Below are 25,495 nucleotides of genomic sequence, written 5' to 3'. Positions count from 1 at the left end.
ACCCTAAATAGATTAGATGGAAGAAATAAATCAGCCTATCTGTGGTCAGAAAGCTCACAACAGCAAACATTTCAGACTAGGCAGACATTTTTGGGCACTGTTGATGTCAAGATGTTGACAGCAGTTGAAGTACAGTTAGGAGAAGGCAAATGACATTGGCTTGTTTATTTCCTCTTTTTATAGGTATGTCAAGTCCCAGCTCAGATAATGAGGGCCAACATGGGCACGCTGAGAGCGATGCACGCATAGCGGCAGTGCCACAGATGAGTCACGCCAACATGATTCACACAAACAACCCTCGTTATCATCTGCACCCCATTACCTCTAATAGCCAGAGCCCGTCATCTGTTTTCCATTCCAAACAACAATTATGACTTTTCAGCAGAAATTACACTCTCTCACATTTTCCGCACTACACATAATGTTGAGGAAGCTGCAGACGTGCGCATCCACCAGCCCGACTTGAGACATTTTATTCAAGCCAAGCAGTGCGCTGGAATATTTGGGCAGTTCACCCAGCTGCCATGGCAACAGGAATTTTTACAGAGGCACAGGCCTATGGTTAGATGCTTTTCAGTTTGCCTTCACCAACCAACGGCAGCGATTCGGGCCAATCCGTTTATCTCTACTGTGCAGTGTTGTAATAATGCAGCGACGAGAGCGACTGTATGAGGCTGATGAGCGGGGATTCCCTCTGCTAAACTGCACATTGACACCAATTACAGGTTTGGAAGACGACCCATCAACAGCATCTGCACACACATACACTTTGATTGTGGTGTTTTTGACATTTAAATGTAAATTTGCAGTTCTGTGCTAAGTAAAAGCACCTGCTATTATAATAATTACTAAACCATGTCCCAAATTCTTATTTTGTCCTATTTTTGTCCAGGTTAGTCCTATTTGAAGTTATGCTAGCAGAAAAGAGCAATTTTTAAGCATATCTCATGAGTTACATATAGCCTATATTCTGAAGCACAGCATAAAACACACAGGGCTCTATTTTAATGATCTAGGCGCAAAGTCTAAAGCTCAGGGTACAAAAGCATTGAAGGCATGTTCGAATACACTTGCTATTTTAAGGACGGAAAAATACGCTCTGTGTAGTCCATGGTCTAACAGGGTTGTGCTTATTCTCTTAATGAGTTATAGGTGTGTTTTGAGCATAAACCAATCAGAGTCTCATCTCCCAGTCCATTTCGGAGTTAGTTGCGTCGTGCCATGGCACATTTGCTATTTACATAACAGACTTTGTAAGTGTAAAAACTGAACGCTTCACTAGCAAGAAAACAGATAAACAGATTATATGTAGTGCAAGGATAAAGAATGAGCCCCCTCCATTCAGCCTCTTTAATTTCTCTTTCACTTTCTCTCTTTTGTGGATAAGAAAACATGTTGTACGCACTCCCCTGAAGACATCCATTAGCCTACATAATTAATTTAGTTTGTTACGTGCAAAGATTTGTTTCAAAACTATTTCTAAATTCAGTTCTAATTCCCAGCAAATAAATGAACAATAATAACGAAATGTGGTGAAAAAACTATCCAAACACATTTCCTGTGCCCCACATGGTCCAAAACCTGACAGGTGAACAAATCTAAACTTGTTTTTAATAAAACAAATATAAATATGCATAAAATAAATACTACTCATTCCTTTAATTCTTTTTCATTTGTAATGATATTTGCATACTGCTGTACATCCTGCTTGTTTTAAGCAATGTTTAAGCGAGGTGCACAACTAACGTGCTCTGCGCTAGACTTTAGACCTGCTTTCTGCTGGTCTATTGAACCGTATATTTTAGTTCTTCAATATAGCAACGTGCCAACAATGCACCTAAACATGCCTCTGTTTTAGACCAGAACACCCATGAGTCCACAAAGTGGTGCAAATGGATTTGCTATTTAAACAATGTGGTGGAAAACGGGAAAATTAAGGTTGTGTTGGTCTGAAAATAGCAACACATCGTGGAAACACGTCTTGCGCCGGTTGTATGATAGGGCCCATATACTGCCCTTGAACTTTCTCAACTATTGGTGTTAGTCTGGAACTTGCAGGTAATTGTTTTTTAATTTCTAAAGTGACTGAAATCTTTCAACAGCAGGTTGTCCGACGAAGGTCAAAGTGGGATGAAGGACCCTTTCATAAACATCAAGAGAAGTTGCTTCTTTAGAATATTGCTTCTGTACAATGTAAGGTCGCTTACTAAAAAAAACAATTAGGTCAGACTGACCTTTCCTGAGTAGCTTGGTTAGTTTTTCTGCTATTTTTGCATTTTCTGTTCATTTCATTTCAGTTTAGTTTTGTGTACACATTTCTATTTAGTTTGAATATATTTAGCTTTAGTTTGAGTCATACTAATTTATCAGCAAATAAATAAAATAACTGTTTGAGCAGACACTTAACCAAAACCCACACAAATGCAACAAACAAACAAATCAAAGTAAAAACCTGGAAGAATTAAGACAAACTTCCTCATTATGCATGTGGCTAAATATGCCTGGATTACATTTTTTGGCAAATTCTGAAAAGTTAGAACACGTGTTTTATTTCTAACTAGAAAAGATGTAAATAATCATGCATTTGATTGGTGTGTTTATCTATAAAAGCGTCATATACAGGTAGTTACCTAAACAGCCACAGGTCAGATTTTCTGCCACAGAATAACTGCTTATATATTTTTGCTAAATATTATTTTATCTCAGTTTTTGACTTGAATTTTGTTGTTCATTTATTCTTCATTTCTTTTCTTTTATTTCAGTTAACATAAAGTTTTTTTGACTGTGTTTTAGTCTTAGTTTATGATAACCTTGGTTGTATGTACAGAGAACTGGTCCAGTGTTTAATTTATTTGGATCTAATGGGTCAAATTGGGGAAAGACTGAAGTGTAAGGTGGCGGTGAAACGTCATAGGTTCAGGGTTTTGTTTTCTGCCACAAGAGTTGAGCCTCTTAGTACAGATACATGACAGAATGAAAGCAAATGTTTAGCAGACGCTGATATGCTGATCACTTTTCTGCTTTCATTGCCCAATCAGAGAGCAATTTTCATGCAGGATAATATTCCCCATCCATCACACAGCAAAACGGGTAAAGTAGTTCTTGAACCTGGAAGCACTGAAAAAAAAGAGAGCAGTAAACAGGATGTAATGCTTAAAGGTGTTACTTTTTTTAACTAATACAAACTGCCTGCTGAGTATGACTAGAGCGTCGACAACCACACAAAGAAGGCAAAGAAAGTGAAGTGAGTTCTCGATAAATTCATTTTATTATTTTTTGCACAATGAATGACATGAACAAGATCGACTGTATTTGAAGTGCTCAATACTGCTCACCGGAGATGGCTGCACAAAAAAAATGAGCTTTACAGTAAGAAAAAGAAGAAATAAAAAAATAAAACTACAAGATCATGAACGGCAAACATGACCAAACACATGCAAGCTTACATGTATGTACATATGTACAGCGTAGTACTTGTATTTATAAACGTGTACACAAAACATGAACGTGTATACGTACATTCTATGTACAATGCATATGTTTGTGTATATCAGTATTTATTCTTTTTCTATATACGTCCGTTATTTGCTGTTTTTAATATCCTTACAATGTACAAAATGCTTTATGAATTTAAAATCCATTACAAAAAACATATCAAACAATGTATAAGATCTTATTCAAATCGAAATACTTCTCGTCTTCTTCAAAATGTTGTATGCACACAATCAAAATCAGCATGCAGAAATCAAATGGTTATTACACCGCATGTGTGTATGAATTCCGATGTAAAGAGTGGCGATAAGAGCTTCCGTTGTGTTCTCGTCAGGAATATTACTTTCGATTAACACTTCACTTGTATTATAACTTCATTAATAGCGATACAAACAAAAAATACCATACTACAGTACCTCTGAGCGGGCGACATTCTCTCGGTGACCTTTGTAATATTGTCGTTTAGTAGCAGGAACATAAAAAAAATACACGTAACTTCACAAGGCACCACTTATCAGCTGGTGGAGAAAATATATATCTGGCATTTTAAAAGCACAGAAGCCGAGCAAATTGGAGCTGCCAGGCCTTGTTACCAAAGCCACGTTTATAATCATCTATAATCATGTTTCAGAAAACTGCTACGGTGTACATTTCATTTGTTTTAAAACATAGCTTTCGGTGCTTAAAGCACTAACAAAAGGTCAACATTTTTGGCAATGTTCGTTCGCAGGTGTTTAGCGAAACCAGCGCAAATGGACACACATCCTACAAAAGGTCCAGTGCAACTGGCTGAGGCAAATTAGCTGCCGGCAAATATATATATTATTTATTTTAGCTTTAATGCACTGCAAGTTTTCACGATGGTTCGTAACACCACATGGCATATCAAGCCTCTATTTGCATCCTGCTTCGGACAGCTGTGTGAGTGCAACACATTGACATGATTCTTAGGCATGATTCACGCAGCTTATACAGCAACTAATGGACTATTTACAGGGGACAATTTGATGAATTGAACATTTGATTAAGGCTGCACTGCTCAGAGGCTGATTTCCCTCCCCTAGACAGCTGCAAAAGAAATGATAGTCAGTTTTAGCACTATTCATTTGTTCAGATTTTCAATTTCTGTAAGACCACTTCTTCATTTCACAGAAAGCTTACAAAAGAATCGATGGATTCACAGCAATAACCTGATGCATAGTAAATAAGCATGTATTCATTTCAAAAACCCAGCATGGGCCCGGTCATAGAGACATTTTGACATGTACTAGATATGCTGTCTGGTCACTGAACTGTATATAAGAGTACAGTCATAATGAAGCCTATTATACTGTAGCAAGTTGTATCAAAAAGATGAATATATTACAACCAGAGCAAACTATATTATGACATTCTAGGTTGATATCCTGCCATTAAGGGTGTGTTCACACTTGTAGTCTTTTGGTCGGCTCCAAAATAAACTTAAAACTCACACTGTCATTTTAAAGAATGGACCAAAAATACACAACAAACAAAGAATTTGCACTTTTCGATGCTTGCGCTGTAAAAAAGGTTTTTAACAGTAAAAAACTATGAACTTGCTACAATTTAAAGTCTGGTACCTGGCTAAAGTTCTGTTACCCTATTAAGTTTCCTTAATATATATGGTGAATTGACACTTTTGTGTAGTTTTTTTACAGATATTATTTTGTTTCTGTTTTCCAGGGTTTTTTTTTCATCAGTGATGTACATTCGACATTTGTGTTACATCTAATGTCGATAAATAATGTTTACTGCATTACTTTAGGGCGCACTAATATTAGGTACAGTTGCCTTGAACCATGCCAGAGCACGATTGTCCCCCATCCCCTCTCCCCCTCGGCCTGCACTCACAGTGCATTTTTACCTACCGGACCTGAGAACGCTTACGTCATCGATGATGTGACTGTTAAGTTTAACATGAAGAGAAGCGCTCTCGCTCAGCACAGTGGAGATTACTTTAGTTTTAACGTTCTTATTATTTTTAGTCTTTTGGGATGCAGTAACATGCAGTCAAACACTTTGTCGAACAGATCAGCCACTTTTGACGCTCATAAATTATCATAAAAGTCTTCGTGCTGCAGATATTAGGAGGTTTCTTGAAGGTGCAGCTGACGTGCAGCGAGGGGTTTGCGTCTTTAATAAACTACGACAGTTTGCGTTCATTAAAAAGTAAGAATTATTACTAAATCCATATAAAAACAGGCGCGATTTGCACTCATACTACAAGCGTACTGCGCCAAAGCCCAAGTGAGCTGTGCTTTAGCACACCTCTTTCAACCGGGCCAGGGCTGGCCAACTGAACCATGCCTGAGCCCGATTCAGAGCACTCACACTTCTCAAACAAATTGGGAAACGCTCCTGGCCATGGTTCGGATAGCATAGTGTGAGTGCGCCCTTAGTGTTGGGTGTTTTACCATGAAGGTGTAACACCTTCTGAATCATGGGTCTCAAGATTCCTAGAGGACCACAGCTCTGCAAAGTTTTGCTCCAACCCTAATCAAACACAGCTGATTCAACTAATCAAGGCGATCAAGACTACAAGAGACTATTAAGCAGGTGTGAGTTGGAGGTGGTAGTAGCTAAACTATGCAGAGCTGTGGCCCTCCAGGAGTTAAGTTTGAGACCACTGCTTTAAACTGTTTGTTTCTCTGCTTGTGGATAAACTGTTTTTGATGAGCATTGATGAGCAACCATCTCATTAACACTTGCTTTTGGTTTTTTGTTACCTGTGTTGATGTTAATAATTCAAAAAAATGGTGTATTAATATATTTATAACATTATATACATATATATTTATATATATAACATTTTTTTTACTGTTTCTACTGTAATTTTAACTGTAAAATTCTGGCAACCACAGCTGCCATTTATTTTATTAGTATTGAATTGGATGGACCACATTGCGACTATGATGGCCTGCTTCTGGCTTGCTTACATGTCTTTGGTCCATGCCATGTTCATATTTCAGTCAAACTGCTTCAGAGTTTGTTTGGAAGTGGACCAAGACCCAACAAACTCAGTTCACTTGTAAGGTTCAGATTACATCACTCACATAATTGTTTACTTGGAACCAGACAGAGACCCATCTTTTCAATAGTCTTGGTCTGCTTGTTTGTTGTGTGGTTTTGTACCATGGTTCGGATGGCAGTGCTTACACTGATTCAAATGAACCACTGTAACAGAAAAACTGCACTCGAACCAAAGTTATCGAACCAAATCTGCCAAGTGCAAACACAACCCAAGTGTTCCCAGAACCTGAACATGTTATGGATTTATAGACAAACATAAGGCACATATATGGAACAACTAAAAAGTCAAAAACAAATGGAAAGCTATTTAAATTAGGAGCACATTCAAATCTATCCTGATTCAAACTTGTTGTCTAAAACAGCGTAGGACATATATTTGATTAGTTTGTGATGTCCTATGTTCAGGACAATCTTCGAAATAGACTTCAGTGTACATTCTGGTTCGTATATTTTTCCAATTCAAATGACAGACTAATTGACAAATAAGCGCACCACCACACCATTCATTGTAATATACACAAGCAGCTAAACTGAAACCAATCTATCCTATGATACACAACTACACTGAAACTTTGGTCATGTGGATATCTAATACTGACAGGTATATAGACATAATTTTATTGTTTAGTTAACAAGAGCAGGCACATTCTCAAAGAGACTCTGGAGAAGGCGAGTCAAGCGACTGAATAACAACTTGTTTTCCAGTCAGAACTTGAAAATATCATTCAGATGCTCACTATTACTTAAAGTGGAAAACCAACACTGACACTGTGAGGAAAGAAAAAAAACTTGTTCTAGAAAAAAAGAAATAAGTGCTTTGTTGGTATTAAATGCAACCGTAGCATTTTTCATCAAGCCTGTTGTGATCTATTGAGATGTGTTTTGATATCCTTTGTCATAAACAAGCTTTCGATCTGCAGTGATTCCACTTCGTTAAGATTACACAACTAAATATGTTTCTCCATTTGAACAAGCTTTCTACTGCTATTTGGTTATGAACAGAACTAAACATTTCAACCTTTATATTGTTTTTGATTTGTTATGCTGACAGTATAGGTAGATCTAAAATACTTTGAATTGGAAATGTTAGTAGGATATGTTGCTATGTACAGTGAAATTATAGCCATCAAAACATCACTGAAAAGAGTTTCATCCAAAAGTATTGCCATTGGTTTATGCCTGAAACACACCTGAACACAGGCAAGCAAATGTAAGCGTGAATTACCAGTGACCTGTTGTTTGAAAAATCAACCTCTGCCAGAAGATCTGTGCTTTGTGCTTGAGCAAAATGAAAAAGGAAAAAAAAAGTGCACAGTACCATCATTTAAGTTCATTTACATGTGCTGGTAGATTATAGCTATAGCCATATTTTCAACATCCTTGTTGTTATGGGCTTTGGGAGAGTAAATGTTCAGTTTGTCTCCTCGAGACCAACAATAAAAAAAGGGATAGGATCGTACAAACCGAAAGCAGAGCTCTTTAGACCACAACCATGATCCAAGTTCTCAGCGAATGCCCATTAAAATGTGTCAGTAGAATCAAAACGAACTGGAGAAACCATACTCAAGACCCAAGCACAAGGCTAACTCACAGTGCACTGTCATCACCTCACTAATGAGATGCCAGATTAGCTTCTTCTTTCCTGTTCCCTTTTCCTTTGCGGTTTGGACGCTCCACTTGGAGCTCGGGCTGAATTTTCTGCCAGTTCTTGCCTCCCTGCATGGATTGTGGGCTGAATTGGGATCTGGCCATGTTTACCACTGACTCGATGGCGTCTGTGATAGAGTCGTGATTGGAGAACTCAAGCTGAGCAGGCACCAGGCCGGTGTGAAGGTTCCTCTTCCCAGGAAGGTCCACACACTTCTCTAGAACTGGCATCTGACCCAGCAATCCCTCCTCCAGAGAAAGCAGCTGCTTCCTTGGCCTTCCTCTGCGTCTCTTCACCATGTTATTTCCAGTCTTGGCCTGCCTCTGAAGCCTCTTGACTTTCAGAATCTTGTTGACATGATCCAGGTTCTTCTTGGTGGTGAGGATCTTGGAGAAGGCACACTTTTTTCGCATGTCACACTGGACCTCCTCCACTTCTGTGCGCTTGTGCCTTCTTTTGTAGGAACTGGGCTCTGGAAATGAACAGATAAAGAAACCAAATCAATGAGTACAACAAGCTACAGCTTATTCAGAATTGTTGCAATATAAAAAAAAGTCTGGATTTATAAACTGATTTATTATTTAACTCCATGCCAGCAACAAAGTCTATATTTATGACAATAATTGTTTTTATTGAATTATTATTGCTGTATAATATATACATATTAAAAAACACAAAAAATAATAACGTTTACACAACATTTTTTAACGATATGAACGGAAATTGTAATATTACTCCAGGAGAAACCATTTTCAAAAATGTAAAAAAAAAAACATGAATAAAATATATATTGAATGCTGTTCATATGACGTGCAGAGTTTTAGTACTAAACTGTGCAAACGACTGAAGTCAGAATTATTAGCCCCCCTGAATTATTAGCCCCCACATTTTTCAACACATTTCTAAACCTAATACTTTTAATAACTCATGTCTAATAACTGATTTATTTTCTCTTTGCCATGATGACAGGTAATAATATTTGACTAGATATTTTTCAAGACACTTCCATACAGCTTAAAGTGACATTTAAAAGCTTAACTAGGTTAATTAGGTTAACTAGGCAGGTTAGGGTAATTAGGCAAGTTATTGTATAACGATGGTTTGTTCTGTAGTCTATCGAAAAAAAATTAGCTTTAAGGGGCTATTAATTTTGACCTTAAAATGGCATTAAAAAATAAAAAACTTTTATTCTAGCCAAAATAAAACAAATAAGACTTTCACCAGAAGAAAAAATATTATCAGACATACTGTGAAAATTTCCTTGCTCTTTTAATCATCATTTGAGAAATATTTAAAAAAGAAAAAGGAATTTAAAGGGGGGCCAATAATTCCGACTTCAACTGTATGTAGCATAGCTAGTGTGACTTCCAAACGAACAAATTGACTCTTTAGTGAATCAAACATATACTGCTTTAACCCAGGCTCATTTGAAAAGTGTGACTACCTTTCTGCAAAACAATTCTCTGTGTCAATTTTGCTAAACTTTTCACATGATACATCCAGAAGGCATTAAAAGCCACAAAATTTTTACAAAGATTTATTAGGATGTCAAAAAATGCTGAATAAAGATTACTGGGCATAAAAAATGGCCTAAAAACATTTAAAATTTTTTTTTTAAAAATCACTACAACCAAAACTATGGCTCAGATGTTTGGAAAACTGTATGTAGTTATGGACGCACATTGATATCAGTAGTTCATGTCCACTTAGGGCTGCACGATTCTGGCAAAAATGTGAATCACGATTTTTGTTGCTTAAAATCAAGATCACGGTTTTCTCATGATTCTGTAAATGTAAAATAATATGATTAGCCTATTATTATTGTTAATTCTAAAACATATGGTAAAACAATAATAATATTACGCCTATGTGTAGCTCTACTGTTGCTTAAAATGCAAAAAAAGTCATTATGGTGGACTTGAACAGACTTTTAATATGTCCTGTTTGTTAATTCACAGTAAAATGATGACATCAGAATATAACTATTTATAATTCTGAAGTTGATTTATTATGTTCAAGACATGTGCCTGTCATCTGTCATTGACAACATTATTAGACCATTATATTTCCATTATATATAGGCTAGGGTTGTTATACTGACACAGTAAACATGTATTCTCATGCACAACACTTTGTGTTTGCTATGAAAGAAAAAAACATATCAAATGCTTGTCGTAATCATAACTCTAAAATGCGATATTATCATATAAATGATGTGCGCACAGGTTTCACTTTCACTTCCGAGTGCGGCTCATGGCTGCTGTCACTGTGAGAATAAGAACACACACATGCAAATCAAACCTCCCGTACGGCCCTTAAATGATCGCTCTGTGCAACAAACGGAATGTTATTTACAACTACTGTATATTACCTGTTATTTACAGCCTATGCAGGTTCTGTTCACTAAAGTACTCGCCATTTGCATGACATGCGCTTTCTCGGTGGTAAACAAACAGCTCGCGGTCAGCTCACGTGTGATTTCGCGACCGTAAATACATCATTACATGAAGACAGAAATGACATTTTTGGATGAATTACACTTTATAAACACAGTTTGTGACACGTTTAACACCATTTGAAGGTGTCAATGCTGCTTATTTTAATAAAGCAGGCCTACTAACTCAAATCAATCGCTCCACAGAAAATAAGCATTTTTAACGCACCGCTGTAATTTCTATATCCCAATCCCTTTATCAACATGTTTAATACAAGTCATTATTTTAAAGATTATGACTTGAGAATATAGTTTTACCTCAGCGCTGCACTTTTCTCCTTCGCCCTCGCGCTGAGTTCAGGTGACGGAGTGTTGTGAAGTAGTTAGACTCTCCTCAGTTTAATTTACAGTGTCAAACGGGCACAGGAATATCAGTATATTAATATAGGCTTTGCTAAAAGGCTGGTCAAATGTGGGTCTTTTTTTACAGAAGCTATAAACAGACGCGCATCTGCGACCACGGTGATGAGGCAACAATCGCATATATTTTGACTTATTTAAAGTAGGCTATAGGCTATAGCATATAATAATTTTGTGTAAAGACATTTATAAAAACATGTAGCTAATATATCAAATTGTAAAAACAAATTGTACAAAACAAAATTCGTTTAAAGAATATTTTTCTTCCGATGAAAATATATGAATTGTATATTTTTGTGCGTCCCCCTCCGCTACACAACTGTGCAATGTTTGTTTCGCTCCACGGGAAAAAAGGATTTAATTAATGCTCCACTGTAATTGCTGCTACACAAACCCCTATGATATATTGGCTACATGTTTTTATAAATGTCTTTACACAAAATTATTATATGCTATAGCATATAGCCTACTTAAAATAAGTCAAAATATAGAAAAAATCGGCGCACAAGCAAAGAGATCCGCATGCTGTAGGCTATTACATAAATGCGATCTCGACTTCTAATACTGCGCTCACGACATTTGTCATTCAAATAACGCCACAGGTAGTTGGTAGATCTGTGTAAAAAAAGGCCTGCTGCCACAGCTGGAAAAAATCCTAGAGGAAACACTGTATATAATGAGTGTGTGTGTGTGTATATATATATATATATATATATATATATATATATATATTTATATATATATATATATATATATATATATATATATATATATATATATATATATATATATATATATATATATATATATATATATATATGCGCGGTTAACCGACATACCGCATGATTTCTTGCTTCATCACCGCGGTAACAGAAAATTCGTTACCGTCACAGCCCTATTCACAACAGATACTTTAACTCTACTTGCACTACTTTTTGGGCAAGTAGTGGTACTTTTACTTGAGTTTAATTTTTCAGTACTCTTTCCACCACTGTTCATGTCAGAGTTTTGTTAGTAATTATTTATCCTTAATGCTGAACTAACAAACGAAAAAAATTAATGAATTTGTGCGAATGTTAGCATACTTTTGTTTTTAGGTTTTCTATTTGATTATAGTCTACAGTTAAGAGCAGTAATAACATTGCATTTGTACTGCTTGTCTTATAAAAAGAAACTAAGTAAAGGCCCTTTACATGAAAGTTTTCAAATGATTAATTCTTGAAATTATCCAGTCATCTGGCAACAGAACTGCATTTGTTCCCCCAAAATATGTATTCCCTAAAAGTATCACTAATGGAACTATTAGGGAACTGGAATCGTTAGGAGGAACAGGAACTAGATTTTTTTTTACGGTTCCCATTCAAGCTACAACGAGACACTGATTGTGAAAAATGTGCTAGGCCAGTCTGGTAAACATTTGGCCAGTCGTTTGTTATAACATAATTGATTTGCACATCATCTCGCTAGCTGAAGCAATGATATTTCTAAAGTAAACTCAAGACCCCTGAGGAAGTCATGACGTATGATGCCAGACTGAGAGAGATAAACTTTCTTCTGTGCTTAATGATGTGACAATCCAACGTGTCAACATGCTAATTTGTATTAGCTGGTGTATAAATATTCCTGTATATACAGATCCGATAGCAGTTGATACAGCCAAGTTTATTGAGTCACGCCGTTTATCATAAATGGCTGTCAGTCTAACAGAGCAAAGCGCTAATAAGCGAACACATGAAAAATGGGCCGTGAGAGGAGAGGATTGTGAAGCAACAGCTCACTTAACACTTGACATGTGGATAACTGCATCCATGCACATAATGCGGAAACATCAGGAACCTCCTACTTATCAGTCTATCAGGGAAATACAGTCAACATTCACATTCACGGTGAATAGATGCGTCTGTAAATGTGAGCAATAAACTAGGAGGCCTCAGATACATTTGTGATTAATTTACTGCCTCTACACTTCACGTTGGAGCTTTGGAAGGAAGCCCAGACCAGAGGAAATGCTGGGTTTCTGGCAGTCTCGTTTGAAATGAGTTCAGACAGCCTAAAGCTGCCTAAAATGTGTGTTCCACATCTAAGATCTCCCCTGCACTCTTTTCATATCTCTAGAGAGGTCTCTTTTTCTCTTTTCTTGTTGATTGCCACTCCATCTGGTAGGTTTCCATGAAAACAAACAAGAGCTGTAATTGTGGAAGATGTTGGAGATCAGGGGCGCTCTGTGCATTTCCAGGTTTTGCGCTTAAAGACTACACCTGTGCAAACTCCAAAATGCGATACGCTCATTCTCGACTCTTGATCCATCCTTAAATCTTTTCATTATGGCATTAAAGTGCAATGTTAAATCACACAGCATTTACCTAAACATGGTATTCCCTTAGTGATTAGTTTTAACAATTATAATGATTCAATCATCAGGGATAATTTGGATGTAAAAAAAGAAAACAAAAAATACAGCACGGGTCACTAACCAGCTGTGCATGGGCTCCTTTAGCCCATTTGGTTTCAATAAAGTAAAATGTGTGCCTGACTAAACATGAGCCCTTCCCTCTCTGGCCTCAGTTTATCACTGGGAAACTTGCAGAGTCTTCCCAAGTGCCAACAAATCATTGGACAGAGACATTCATTTTCAAAGGGAGTGTCACAACTCATTTATTCCCTGAAATCTCTACCTGCATCCTGTGCACAATGTTTTCATTAGAGGCAGCAATTTATGGACTTGCCTCGCCGCTGTCCCCACAGCTCCGCTCTATACGCTAGCGGAGGCCTACTTCCTGTTGCTATGGCAACGGAATTCCACAGTTCAAAGGTAAACGATTTACGAAAAAAAAAAATAGAGTGGTGTAAGATCACATTTTTGCCTCTGCAAATTCCCTAGTCAACTATCAAGCCAGGCTACTCATGTAATACGCAAATTCCTTGTTAAGCAGACCTGCTTGAAAACTTATCATGCGCTGGCATTAGTAGTGGCTTTAATAGGGGTTTTCTAGCTAAGTCTAAGTAGGAGCAGGAACTTGTAGGCAGTTGAATCCAGTGCAATCCTCCGCATGATTCTTCGCTAGCAAATGAGTGCCATTACGTTTTACATTAAAGCCTGCTTCACCTAAAGAGGGTTTAAAGAGCTGAAGGATCTGTACATTGAGAGCCTCGTCAGAATTTCAATTCATACCATATGTGTTCATTGATGTGTGATGAATTACTTTCAAGAGCCAGTCAAAGGGTGCTTTTTCTAATGGAGACATTTATTTAGCATTTTACATCACTTTATTCTTTGTGGAATGTACCCGTGAGTTAGTAATGTGATTTAGTTTACTTATTTTAGAAAATGCATTTCAAGCACTGCTAGGTTACTTTGAACATAACTTATCATTTGTATTATCTATGGGAAAACTATGGAGACTTTCTCTTTATCTGATTTACAGCTTTTCAGTAAAGAATCTTTTTTATTTTATGCAAACCAATTGATGACTTTTTTTTCCCAAAGTATAATGAAATTATATTAGGGTTGCAACGCCTAATCCATAGATTAAAAAAATAAATTATCGATCATTAATTTTGTTGTCAACGAATGCTGTTTTCAATTACTTTGGCTACTCATGTAACTGAGGGCTGTGACAACAAGGGCTGCGTTCCACTCCAGAAACGTACTTGCAAATTTCACCTTCCCTTCTTCTCTCTAGGGCCCCATTTACACTGCCAGTTAAATGTGACCCAATTCCGATTTTTTGCTCATATGCGACACAGATCAGACCTGTTCTATGACCGTGTAAACACAAAAAAAATGCATGCATTCGGATAGTCAGAGATCAGTTTTAGGCCTCCTTCATATCTGGAAATAAATTAGATATAAATCGGATATGTGACAATGTAAACAGGCAGATCGGCTTAATTGAGGCATTCCATTTTGTACATCATTAAACTTGTGACAATATGGTACTTCTCTGTGGTTTAATGACATAGAAGGAAGAGCGTATGTGGAGACGCCGACACAGTAAACAACAACAGCAGAGGAAACACGGAGGAGGAAAGTGGTCAGTTACCACAATTTGCTCCCACCAGACCTGAGATCTCTATCGTACCCACAAATTCCTCTGAATGGTGGAGGACACCATATATATATTCCACCCTCCTTCACCTCTGCCTTAAAATCATTTTAAAGTTGGGCGAACTTCGCATATTTCGCAGAGCTAGACAATTTCTTCCATTGTAGCTAGTGTGGCGCAGATGCTAGAACCCGCCTTTATGTATGCGCAACATCGTAAATTGCATGGTATGTGTAAACACATGAATTGGATATGGGTCACAATTAAAAGAACGTGTAAACAGACAGGCAAAAAAATCAGATATTGGCAACAAATCAGAATTGGGCATCAAGACCTGACAGTGTAAACAGGGCCAAGGAAATCCTTACCACCATTTTCAAGTGCATCCCACTTCATTGAGATCAATCAAGTCGGATTCATATGTCCACTCAAGGACCTTTATGTTCCAGAATGCAATGCAATTTTTACATCACAACAGTGTAGTTCCCAACTGCTCAAGGGTTTAGGGCACTCCATTTGAACCCATTTAGATGTTGCACCAGTAATGGACACTTATGTAACGTAATCAATGATGTACATCCGAGGAAACGTGATGGAGGAAAGTAAGCGAGTGAAGGCAATAAAAAAATTGAACTGGATTGCAGCCAAGATACACAGCCGTTCACGCAGGCTACAAAACCGGCTGTGGAAAAAAGCATGTGCCCCTAGTACTCCAAGGCATGAGAGAATTTTACATTAAATGCCTTTAAGAAAATAATAACTTGCAAGCTATGCAAGACTGGGCATTCATGGCATGGAAGTAGCCTACCACTGTCATCTTCATTGTGTCAAAATGTTAATTTGCTAACTTTTCAGTTAGACTAGCGAGCATCACAATGTGCAATAATCACATGAGCTATAGCAATAATTAATTTAATGGCACTACTCTAGAATTGTTTAATTTAAATGGTGCAAACAAAGTGTGATGCCACATAGTTATAATCAGCAAACAACAGCAAGAGTAGAATATTACACAGTCAATGATGTGGTTTTTAGTGAATTTCAGCTTACTACATTGGTTTCAAAAAGAAGTATTTGTTGTTTGTTTATTATTTATAATTTTGATATTTCATCAGATTCTGCTATTAACCGAAATTAGTTTCATAATATGAATATAATAGAAGTACATCACTTGTTTTGCTTTTTATTTATATTTCGGATAATTAGAGTTTCACTGTTATTTACTTGTTTTTCATTTACAGTTTAAAATGTCAAAATTAAAGATCATTAACTTAATCTTTAACTTGATATGTGCCTTTTGCAGCTTTTAAAGTACACTTTTATACTTAAATAATACCTTGATTTATCGTTTTATATAGTTATAAAACTTGATGTTTATATTTATGGTCAGTGCTATGAAAAAGGTTGCAGACCGCTGATATAAAGCTTACTGATTACAAATTACATTAAAATTATTGTGAGTATAGTTATATTTAGATTTCTTATTTAAGATTACACCCACCAGGACAGAAGATTAGAGACAGGAAAGTATGAAGAGCAGAAAGCGTCAAACAGGATCGGCAAAGGAGTACTTTAGCCATAACATGTTGATTAATTTGCTTTTACCCCCACCCACCACCACACACACAGACACCCTTCAGTAGGACATAGTACATACAAAGTATAAAGCTTTTAGATTTATACAATCTGCTCTAAACTAGACCCTCCTATCACAATGATTAATAGCCTTATTATAAAAAAGGTGCTGTCGTCATGCCATGAGTCCGTAGCAAATAGAACTAATTAATCGTAAATGAGATATGACCTTAAATGCAAATTAGAGCATATAAAAGCCTCATTTTGCTGCAATTTATTGCATGATACCCATCATGCCACTGGCAAAAAATGTGACTGCCATAAAACAGCAATTCTGTCAAAACAGGCTTATCTGAATCTGTGCTTTGAAATCAACAGACATACACTTAGGTACGATGTATATCATATTTCTCTGTTTAAGTACAACAAACTAGCCCTTTGAAGCATTGAGTTAATTCATGGAGGTGGGTGGTATCAGGCAGAATGTGAGTCATCCTCATAGTTCCCCTAGGGGAGTGAAAATGTAATCTAACTGTGCCTAGGGCTTGCAATTCCCCTTCAGTGGAGTAGACTGGATTCATTAAACCTCTGGCTTCTCTCCAGCTCTTTTAACAAGAGGCAAGGTTTTTTATTGCATGTCTGTAGAATATAAATCAAAATGTGTGAATAATATATCTCTAAGAAAAAACCATTGGCAGGCAGGGGCAAAAAGGGAGGAAAGAGAAATTTGTGAATTATAGTTGTCTCCATCGATGCATTACACTTTGCTTGCCAGATGTACTGAGAATGGAATACAAAGTGCTCGGAAAGCACATTTGTTTCTCTAGATTTTGTGCTTAATAACGGAACATGATTTCACTTGTATCCAATTAATCAAGCCCAGGTAAATCATAACCGTGTTCATTTATGGCAAAAATAGTTCAATAGAATCAGTAACTTGCATGGATATTTCATTTGTCTAAACACATTTCACAGACAGATATTTCACATTTTACAGAGGCAGATATATTTTTACCTGCTACAGCTGTGTTGGAGCACTGGTACATCTGTTCAGCCCTCTCTTCACTACATCCTTGGAAAGATGCCAGGCTTCCTTCTTTGTATGTTGTGAAGTCTTCCAAGCTATGCCTCCTGATGTGGATGCTAGAGTCATCGCCACCTAAGTGCTGCCCCTTGAACAAGTCCAGCGGCTGGTCCTGGCCGGCTCTCAGGCGCTCATGTGGTTGTCTAGTGCAGATGTTCAGGAAGTTGTTCAGTGTCTCTCCACGAGTGCGTTTGCAGTGCTGAGAGTCAGATAAGGATAATGACGAGAGAGTGTCTACTTCAAAGTAGTTCCTGGAAGCTTTTGGTGAAGTGTCTATGCTGTGCTTGCCTCTTTGCTTGTCCTTCAGTTTGGACAGGGAGTTCTTCTCAAGTCTCTCATTCAAGAGGCTGAGGAAGGCAGGACTCTGTGTTCCACTGAACAGCCCGCCAAGGTCCTCCCTCTCTGGGATGTACTGATCTTCTTTATGTTTGTACTTGTGTTTGTGCTTGCGTTTATGGAGACAGACACTTCCCAAACAGCTGCTTGAAGGGTGATGGGAGTCGCTCATTCTAGATGAAGACATCTCATGTGGCATATTCTTCACTCTATGTCTGCTAGAAGCAGAGAGACAGGAGGACGCACCAGGGTGGAACTTTGGTGGAGGGACTGGTGGCCTCATCAGAGGAGAGGCTGTAGGTCCAAGTGCATGAGATAAGTACAAGGGTGAAGGGTACTGACCATAATAGCCCATGTTTATCATACTTGTGGCAAGAGGCATGGATGTGTAAGGCATCGCGTAGGGTGCATAGTAATTGCCACCAGGCACTGGGCAGCCAAACCCTTGAATAAAAGGCATCTTTGATATCGGCTCATCTGACTTGGCTGGTCGGCCACGCCTTCTCTTTGACTTATCAGAGCTCCTGCGAAGATAGTGCAGAGGGTCGTAGGGATAGTATGGCATAGGATAGTAGTGGTCAAAGTTGAGACGGAAGATGCTGGGATAGGAATTCTCATGGTAGAATTTGTAGTTTCGGTGGGAGATTCGGAAGACCTGGAATTTGCTAACCAGTTCCTCAAGGTCAGCCATAAACTGCAGGTCATCTTGGCTCTGGAGAGCCTTGCGTTTTCTTCGATGCTTCTGCTTTTTCAAGTTCTCTTGAGCAAAAAAATTTTCGACAGAGACTGCTGTAACATGCTTCTGGTAGTGTCCCCTGGCTGCTTTGCTCTTTGCGTCTATTACAGCTGCCTCAGTGGCATCAAAACTGCAAAGATCAAATGAGTATCTTCTACGAGATGCTGGGCCTTTCTCAGTCTGGTCTGATGTGCTGTTGTTGTCGGTGCCAATTCCACTATCACTAGGGATTGTCTCTTCACTGTGAGACTCGCTAACTGGAGACAATGTAACTTCTTTAATGGAAGCCACTTCGGACAGGTGGGATGGTGAGTTGGCCATTAGTCTTGGAGGAGACAGCTTCCAGTTACTACTGAGCAAGCCCTTATGTGTTTTTGTGGGCAATGCACTGATAGGTTGCAGATTTGGCATTGTCTTCAGGTCATGCTGGCTGGTATCTGTGGTAACAGGGTGAGCTGCCCCACCAGGTGCAGAGTGAGAAGAAAGGGAATGCATGACCCTGGGAGAAGGCATTCCGGTTGTGGATGCTGTACTAGAAGGCACTAGTGGGTTCTCAAATGGACTGGAATTAAGCAACGAGTGCTTATCACTGGCTTTGTGCTCATCTTGCTGGGACAAAAGATCAGTTCTGGGCTTCCTTCCCCGTTTTTTGCCTATGTAAATAGTCCCACGCTTGCTGACATTGATTTGCTTGCCAAAACGGGCCTCGATTGTCGATGCCACAGTTGACATGGCATTTGAAACTGGAACATTGGGCTTCGGGGCAAGATTGCCAGAACTAGAAGTGGACAAAAGTTCATTCAAAATGTTCTGCATCTTGACCTCTTTAATTTTCGTAGGTGTTCTCTTTTTAAGGACACCTTCTTGATCTGATTTCTTGAGTTGTAACTGCTGTGCAGGAGGGGATTTGTTGAAGGCCAACTGCACCAGTTTTGACATATTATGCTTCTTTCTTTTTGAAGTGCTGGATGAATCGTGAGCAATAGGGCTAACTGGACTTGTTGCAGTTCCTTCATGAATTGTCTCCACAGTAAGTAATGGCTGTTTTTTGGGCCGCCCACGTTTCTTTTTAACTGGGGTAATGACGGTCAAACTGTTTGTGTTTGTATAGAGTGGGCTGGATGGGGTAATAGGGAAGGCAGAGGGTGGCTCTTCAATGGACAGAGATTGATTCACGTTTTTATGAGGAGAGGAGTTCTGGGACTTTAAATAAAGCCACCTGTCCTTGACCTTTGATTGCCTACCCTCTGTTTGCTTGTCAACATCAATCACTGGTCTCGCTCTTCCTGCTGGGGTTTTTCTTGGTCTGTTCTGAAACATCTCAACATCATCAGTCACTGTCCCAGCAACGCCTTCCTTACTCTGCTGTAAATTAACACCAAATTGTTTTGGTGCATTGACATCTGTTTTCTTTGTCACTTTAGGTTTTGTGCACCCTTGGTCAGTTTTATCAATCTTCTCATCTTGCTGTGTGGTTTGTGCATCAGATACAATGCTATCTTCAACAACTTTTCGATTTCTTCGCTTTTTACTCCTTGATTCCTCTGTGTAATGAGTGCCGCAGACTGTTGTTGTTTTATTATCATCATCAAGCCTATTGCTTGGCTTCTCAGGCTCCTCTTCAAATGCACTTTTATCTGTGCTGATTGGTTGTTTCTCTTTAGCACAATCTTGGTTTTCAGTATCTCTGTCCAATTTTTTGATCCACTGAAGGTCTAAATTATGCGTGACTGGGGTTTTAGAGGGGTCTTTTCTACTATATTTACGTTTGATGTTCCCAAAAACTTGCTCAGTAACTTCCTGCAAACCTCTGTCTTTGTTAAAAGAGAACAGACTTGAGTCAGTTGAGGGACTCATTACTGTATTGACTGAAGATGCTGCAAGTGAGTCAGTGCTTGGGGAGGACATGGCAGATGCAAAGTGACTTCCAGATAAACCGTCTGTAACTTTTTTAACTTGCGTTTTCAAGAAGGGGGTGCTGGGCTCTGGCAAAGGGCCCTTGTTGGTGCATGCTGATTCTCTTTTTGTTTCTGGTTCTGTCCTGTTTTGCTCTTGGGATGCTAAGTCTCCAACAGTTTCCAACTTCTTTGTCCAGTCAAGGTGGTGAATGTCGTTGCTTTTAGACTGCTTTGGTTTTGTGTTCTCCATCATCACATTTTCAGTTTTACCCAGAAGTTTATAAGGCCTTTCGTAAGTCTAAAAAGAAAGACAAAAGATAAAATTTAGAATATGGAGCATTATTATTTCCAGGTCATTCTGTAAAACATTTGAAAAGTAAATCTTCACAAGCTCCTCGTTCTCTTACACTAAATAGCTTGACAGAGAAACATTCACACCCCATACAAAAAAACAACTATAACTAGGAACCTACATGTTGTTACTGATAACAACTCCTGTTTTGCTGCCAAGTTCTCAGTTTGTGGGCCACACCTACTGAAAGCATATAATACTGTGCACCATTGTGCAAGCCTTTGAGACTTGTGGTTTGGTCTGTTAGAAATAACGTATTGCAAGATCAGCACTTGATACTAGGATATGTTCTGTAAAGCCATCCTGTTTTCAAAGCCAACAGCTACAGGCGGTAATGAAGTTTAACCACAGTTTTGTTTTTCAGCAGGTCAACTTCCATTTCAGAGCTCTGCAGCTGAGGCTAAGACAGTCTATGCTGCGGTTTCAGATTAGTTTACATCTGGGGTCCCAGCATTTTCAACAGGCTCACAACAGGAAAGAGACAAATAGTAATTCAAATAGTACCTTTAGATAAAAACAAGTCACACCTATAACTTTTACTGCATTAAATGGAAAACAAAAACAAAGAACAAAAAAAAAAAAACCTCTAAATGTTTAAAGCTTAAAGAGGTTGGAAAATGTTATGTTACTTTGGCACTAACATGTCTGATTACATCAGCAGAAAATAATTTAGACTCCTGGAGTCTAGTTTGTTTGGATCAGTGTACAGCAAAGGAAAAGAATTTCTGACATAAACCAAAGAAAAGCATGAAAAGACAAATGTGGGAAAACAGTTTAGAAAGGTTTATGTAAGTGCCCTTGAAAGCTGACATCTTGGAGTGATGAAAGGCCTGTCTTTAAATAATTGTGAATGTGAGCTGAACTTAGCTGAACTATGCACTAGAGAAAAAACACACCACAACTGCATCTGTTTATTAATGTAAAATCTAGTCACTTCAGGTATGATTGACTAATAATAACAGAATGAGGTTATTACGAGCAAACCCAGCAAGATTTTTGATTTTCTTTTCATGAAAAATATTATTTGCCCTTGTAAAACTCAGCACTCTCTAAAGCATTCCTGAAGTACTAATGCATGTTGACTAGTACATGTGCACCGACCTATTGAGTCAGTCAATAGGAGCTCAAAACAGGCTTGCAACATTTCAACATCATGTTTCTCATTCTTCATCACCTCATTTTCTTCATTGAATTATTAACAGTTGTGCCAAAAATGGTGTGAAAAAGTAAAGACACATCTGGCAGAGGTGGAACTGCAGTTTGGTTGTCTCGTTAATGTTCTGGCCTTAAAACAATTTGAGAATAGTAGTAGTTAACTTTGAGAGGTTGAGCAGCCACAGACAATTATGAAGTCCATTGGCAAACCTTACAATGGTGACCTGCTAACCTCTTTCGCTATCTGGATCCACTGTTTCTGTCCCTTCTCTTATCAGCCAAAGGTAAAGCACTTAACACCTCACCAGCTCCTGAAAGAGCTCAGGCAAGTAAGACTTTTATCTATTGAACACAGCCCTCACCTAAAATATCCCAGAATGCTTTGGGAAGACTTGCATGTGTGCGTGTGTTTCATAAGTCATCTCTAGGTCTAATCCTCTCCAATATCATTCAATCAGTAGATTTTAATTAAGGGAAAGCAGACATTAATGAGGTATCGCTCCTCTGCCAGCCTTGTCCTTTTTATTTCCCCCAACTGTGAGAAACCGCATCACCTTTCAGATTTCTAATCCTGTAATCCTATGAGGAATTTGAGGTCTCTCCCAGCCCACAGGATACAGTCTCCACTGTTGAATGCCAAGTTTCCTGGATGGCCTTTAAATTGCCTAAATGGCATTATATTCAAGCCCCTCTTCAAATAGAACAACAATATCTGAGAGCTATGGCTCAACCAAAGCATAGAGGACGTCAAAGCTATGTTACAAGTTATCTTCAAAGGTGTAAAAGAGGTTTCTCAAAACAATTAACTGTTATATTTATTATTTAAGAGTAATAATTATAGTAATAATTACATTTATATTACACTTTTGCACATCCACCTGGATGATGCAACGGCTGCCAGTTTTGGGCCACACCGCACATCACACTCCAACTTATTGGTGGAGAGAAGAGAGTGATGAAGACCATTAGATGAAGATTTGACAATGATTAGAAAGCCATGATGGACAGAGGGCAGTGGGCATGTTTGGCCAGGATCCAGGAAAACACTCCTTTTTTTCAAAGATATCCTGGGATTTTTAATGACAGAAAGTCAATACCTTTTTCTTGTTTTACATCTCATCCGAAAGATGGTGCTTGCTTACAGTACTGGCGCACTTGGACCCACACAGATAAAAGGGTGAGCACTAGGGATGAGCAGTATGAGCTTAAAACTATATCACAATATTTTCTGTTATTTATTGTGATACCAATATGTTGACAATAAGTCATATGTATCCACTAAGAGACAAAGATTTCCAGTATCTTTAGAGAAAAATATACATTTTCATGTTTTTTAATACATTTTACACAGGTCAAACCTGCTTCTGGATGTCCACTGTCTTGTAGAACATTGAAGCAGCTGATCAAGCCAACTTTTCAGGTCCATATAAAACACACAAGCAGATGTGCTAAATCAGGTAATAAATTAGCAGAACAGTGGGCAGAGTTCAAGACCTCGAGTATACATTGAAGTGTTATTTCTGTGTAGGGCTGCAACGAACGATTATTTTAATAATCGAATAATCTGTTGATTATTTTTTTTTATTAATTGATGAATCGGATTTAAAAAAAAAAAGAGAAAAGCATTAATTTACAACCCTTTATTCAAAGACAGAACTAAAATCTTTAGAAAGTGCACAAACATGTTGTCCTTGAACATCCCTGAGCTGTTATAATAGTAATAATAATAATAATAATAATAATAATAATAATAATAATAATAATAATAATAATAATAACAGTAATAATAATAATAATAATAATAATAATAATAATAATAATAATAATAACAGTAATAATAATAATAATAATAATAATAATAATAATAATAATAACAGTAATAATAATAATAATAATAATAATAATAATAATAATAATAATAATAATAACAGTAATAATAATAATAATAATAATAATAAAATAAAAATATAAATTTGTGTTGTCCTGTTTTCTATCCAAATATCTAAAAAATCTTAAATCAAGATACATTATAGACAGATGAAAAAACATAAGACATTATGTCTTGTTTTCTGGAAGAAAAAAAAAACCTCAAAAGTTATTGTTTGCTTAAAACAAGCAAAATTAGTTGCCAAAGAGGTAAGAAAAATAATCTTAATGAGATATAATCTCGAACAGAAGTTTTAAGCATCACAGCATTTTTCATGTCTAGTCTTGATTTAAGATTTTTTTAGCTATTTGGATTGGAAACGAGACGAAATGACTAAGTAAGAAAAGTTTTTTGCAGTGCAGCTATACATGACAACAGTCGGAAAAATGAATGATAATTAACATAATTAAGCCTTAAAATGTCACTGTATAGAAGTCTTGAAAAATATCTAGTCCAATATTATTAATTGTCATCATAGCAAAGAGAAAATCAATCAGTTATTAGAAATGATTATTAAAACTATTATGTTTAGAAATGTGTTGAAAAAAATCTCTCCGTTAAACAGAAATTGGTGAAAAATAAACAGGGGAGCTAATAATTCAGGGGGGCTAATAATTCTGACTTCAACTGTATAATATGTTCATATATTTCGAGCCGAAAACATTCTGAGGGCTGTCGAATTTAGGTGAAAATCATCAAAAACGCTGGCAGTGGTTGGCAACTTGTACCTCTGTGATAAATCATTTCACATTTATACCAATAAGTCAAATCTTTTATAGTGGGCCAAATTTTACTGGTATATTGCAAGCAATAAAATAACCCCATACCTAGTGAGAACCCCCTGCTGGTCTCTCTAGCACTACCTCCGGCAGCAACCAAGTGTCACCCATGTGGGCTTCCAAAGTACTAACCAGGTACAACCCTGCTTAGCTTCAATAGGTGACCATGTGATAGCTGCAGAGAGCTAGCTGCCTGCTAACTGCTGCCATATTGTGTTTTCCATCAGAATAAAACCCCTAATCCATAATCTGACACAAATAAAGTACAAATACACAATCCAACTGAATTCAAATCAGAAAAAGAAATGAATGAAACTGGAGACTATGTTTAGTAGTCTTCAGTTACATAAATGCCATTGCTCTGTGTAAATACACTACAGCATATTGTGTCAATGTGTTGACAGCAAGTCCCTCACCAGATAATAAAAATCTCTACAGTCATAAATGACTTATGAGCCCTCTAATGAGCACTTCCTATCTGTTGTAAACAGAGCAGCAGTTCTGGCAGGGCCACTGGGCAGTCTGGCGCAGTAGGCACCAAATCCTGGCGGACACTATTACA

The 25,495-nt window shown here is 37.6% G+C and overlaps 1 protein-coding gene across 1 annotated transcript in view; it reads right to left on the bottom strand.

Moving 5' to 3' along the window:
* Positions 1-3,245: 3,245 nt before the first annotated feature.
* setbp1 (SET binding protein 1) overlaps positions 3,246-25,495 on the bottom strand; it is a 102,377-nt gene continuing 80,127 nt past the window's right edge. The window contains exons 3-4 of the mRNA XM_056458512.1: positions 17,682-21,018; positions 3,246-8,663 (exon numbers count right to left, since the gene is read on the bottom strand). Coding sequence (XP_056314487.1) covers positions 8,155-8,663; positions 17,682-21,018 — 3,846 coding nt within the window. The 3' untranslated portion in view covers positions 3,246-8,154. The remainder of the gene's footprint in view (positions 8,664-17,681; positions 21,019-25,495) is intronic.

This window comes from Danio aesculapii, chromosome 5, assembly GCF_903798145.1.
Source record: "Danio aesculapii chromosome 5, fDanAes4.1, whole genome shotgun sequence".
In the NCBI taxonomy this organism is placed as follows: domain Eukaryota; kingdom Metazoa; phylum Chordata; class Actinopteri; order Cypriniformes; family Danionidae; genus Danio; species Danio aesculapii.
This window is presented reverse-complemented; position numbering and strand designations above follow the sequence as displayed.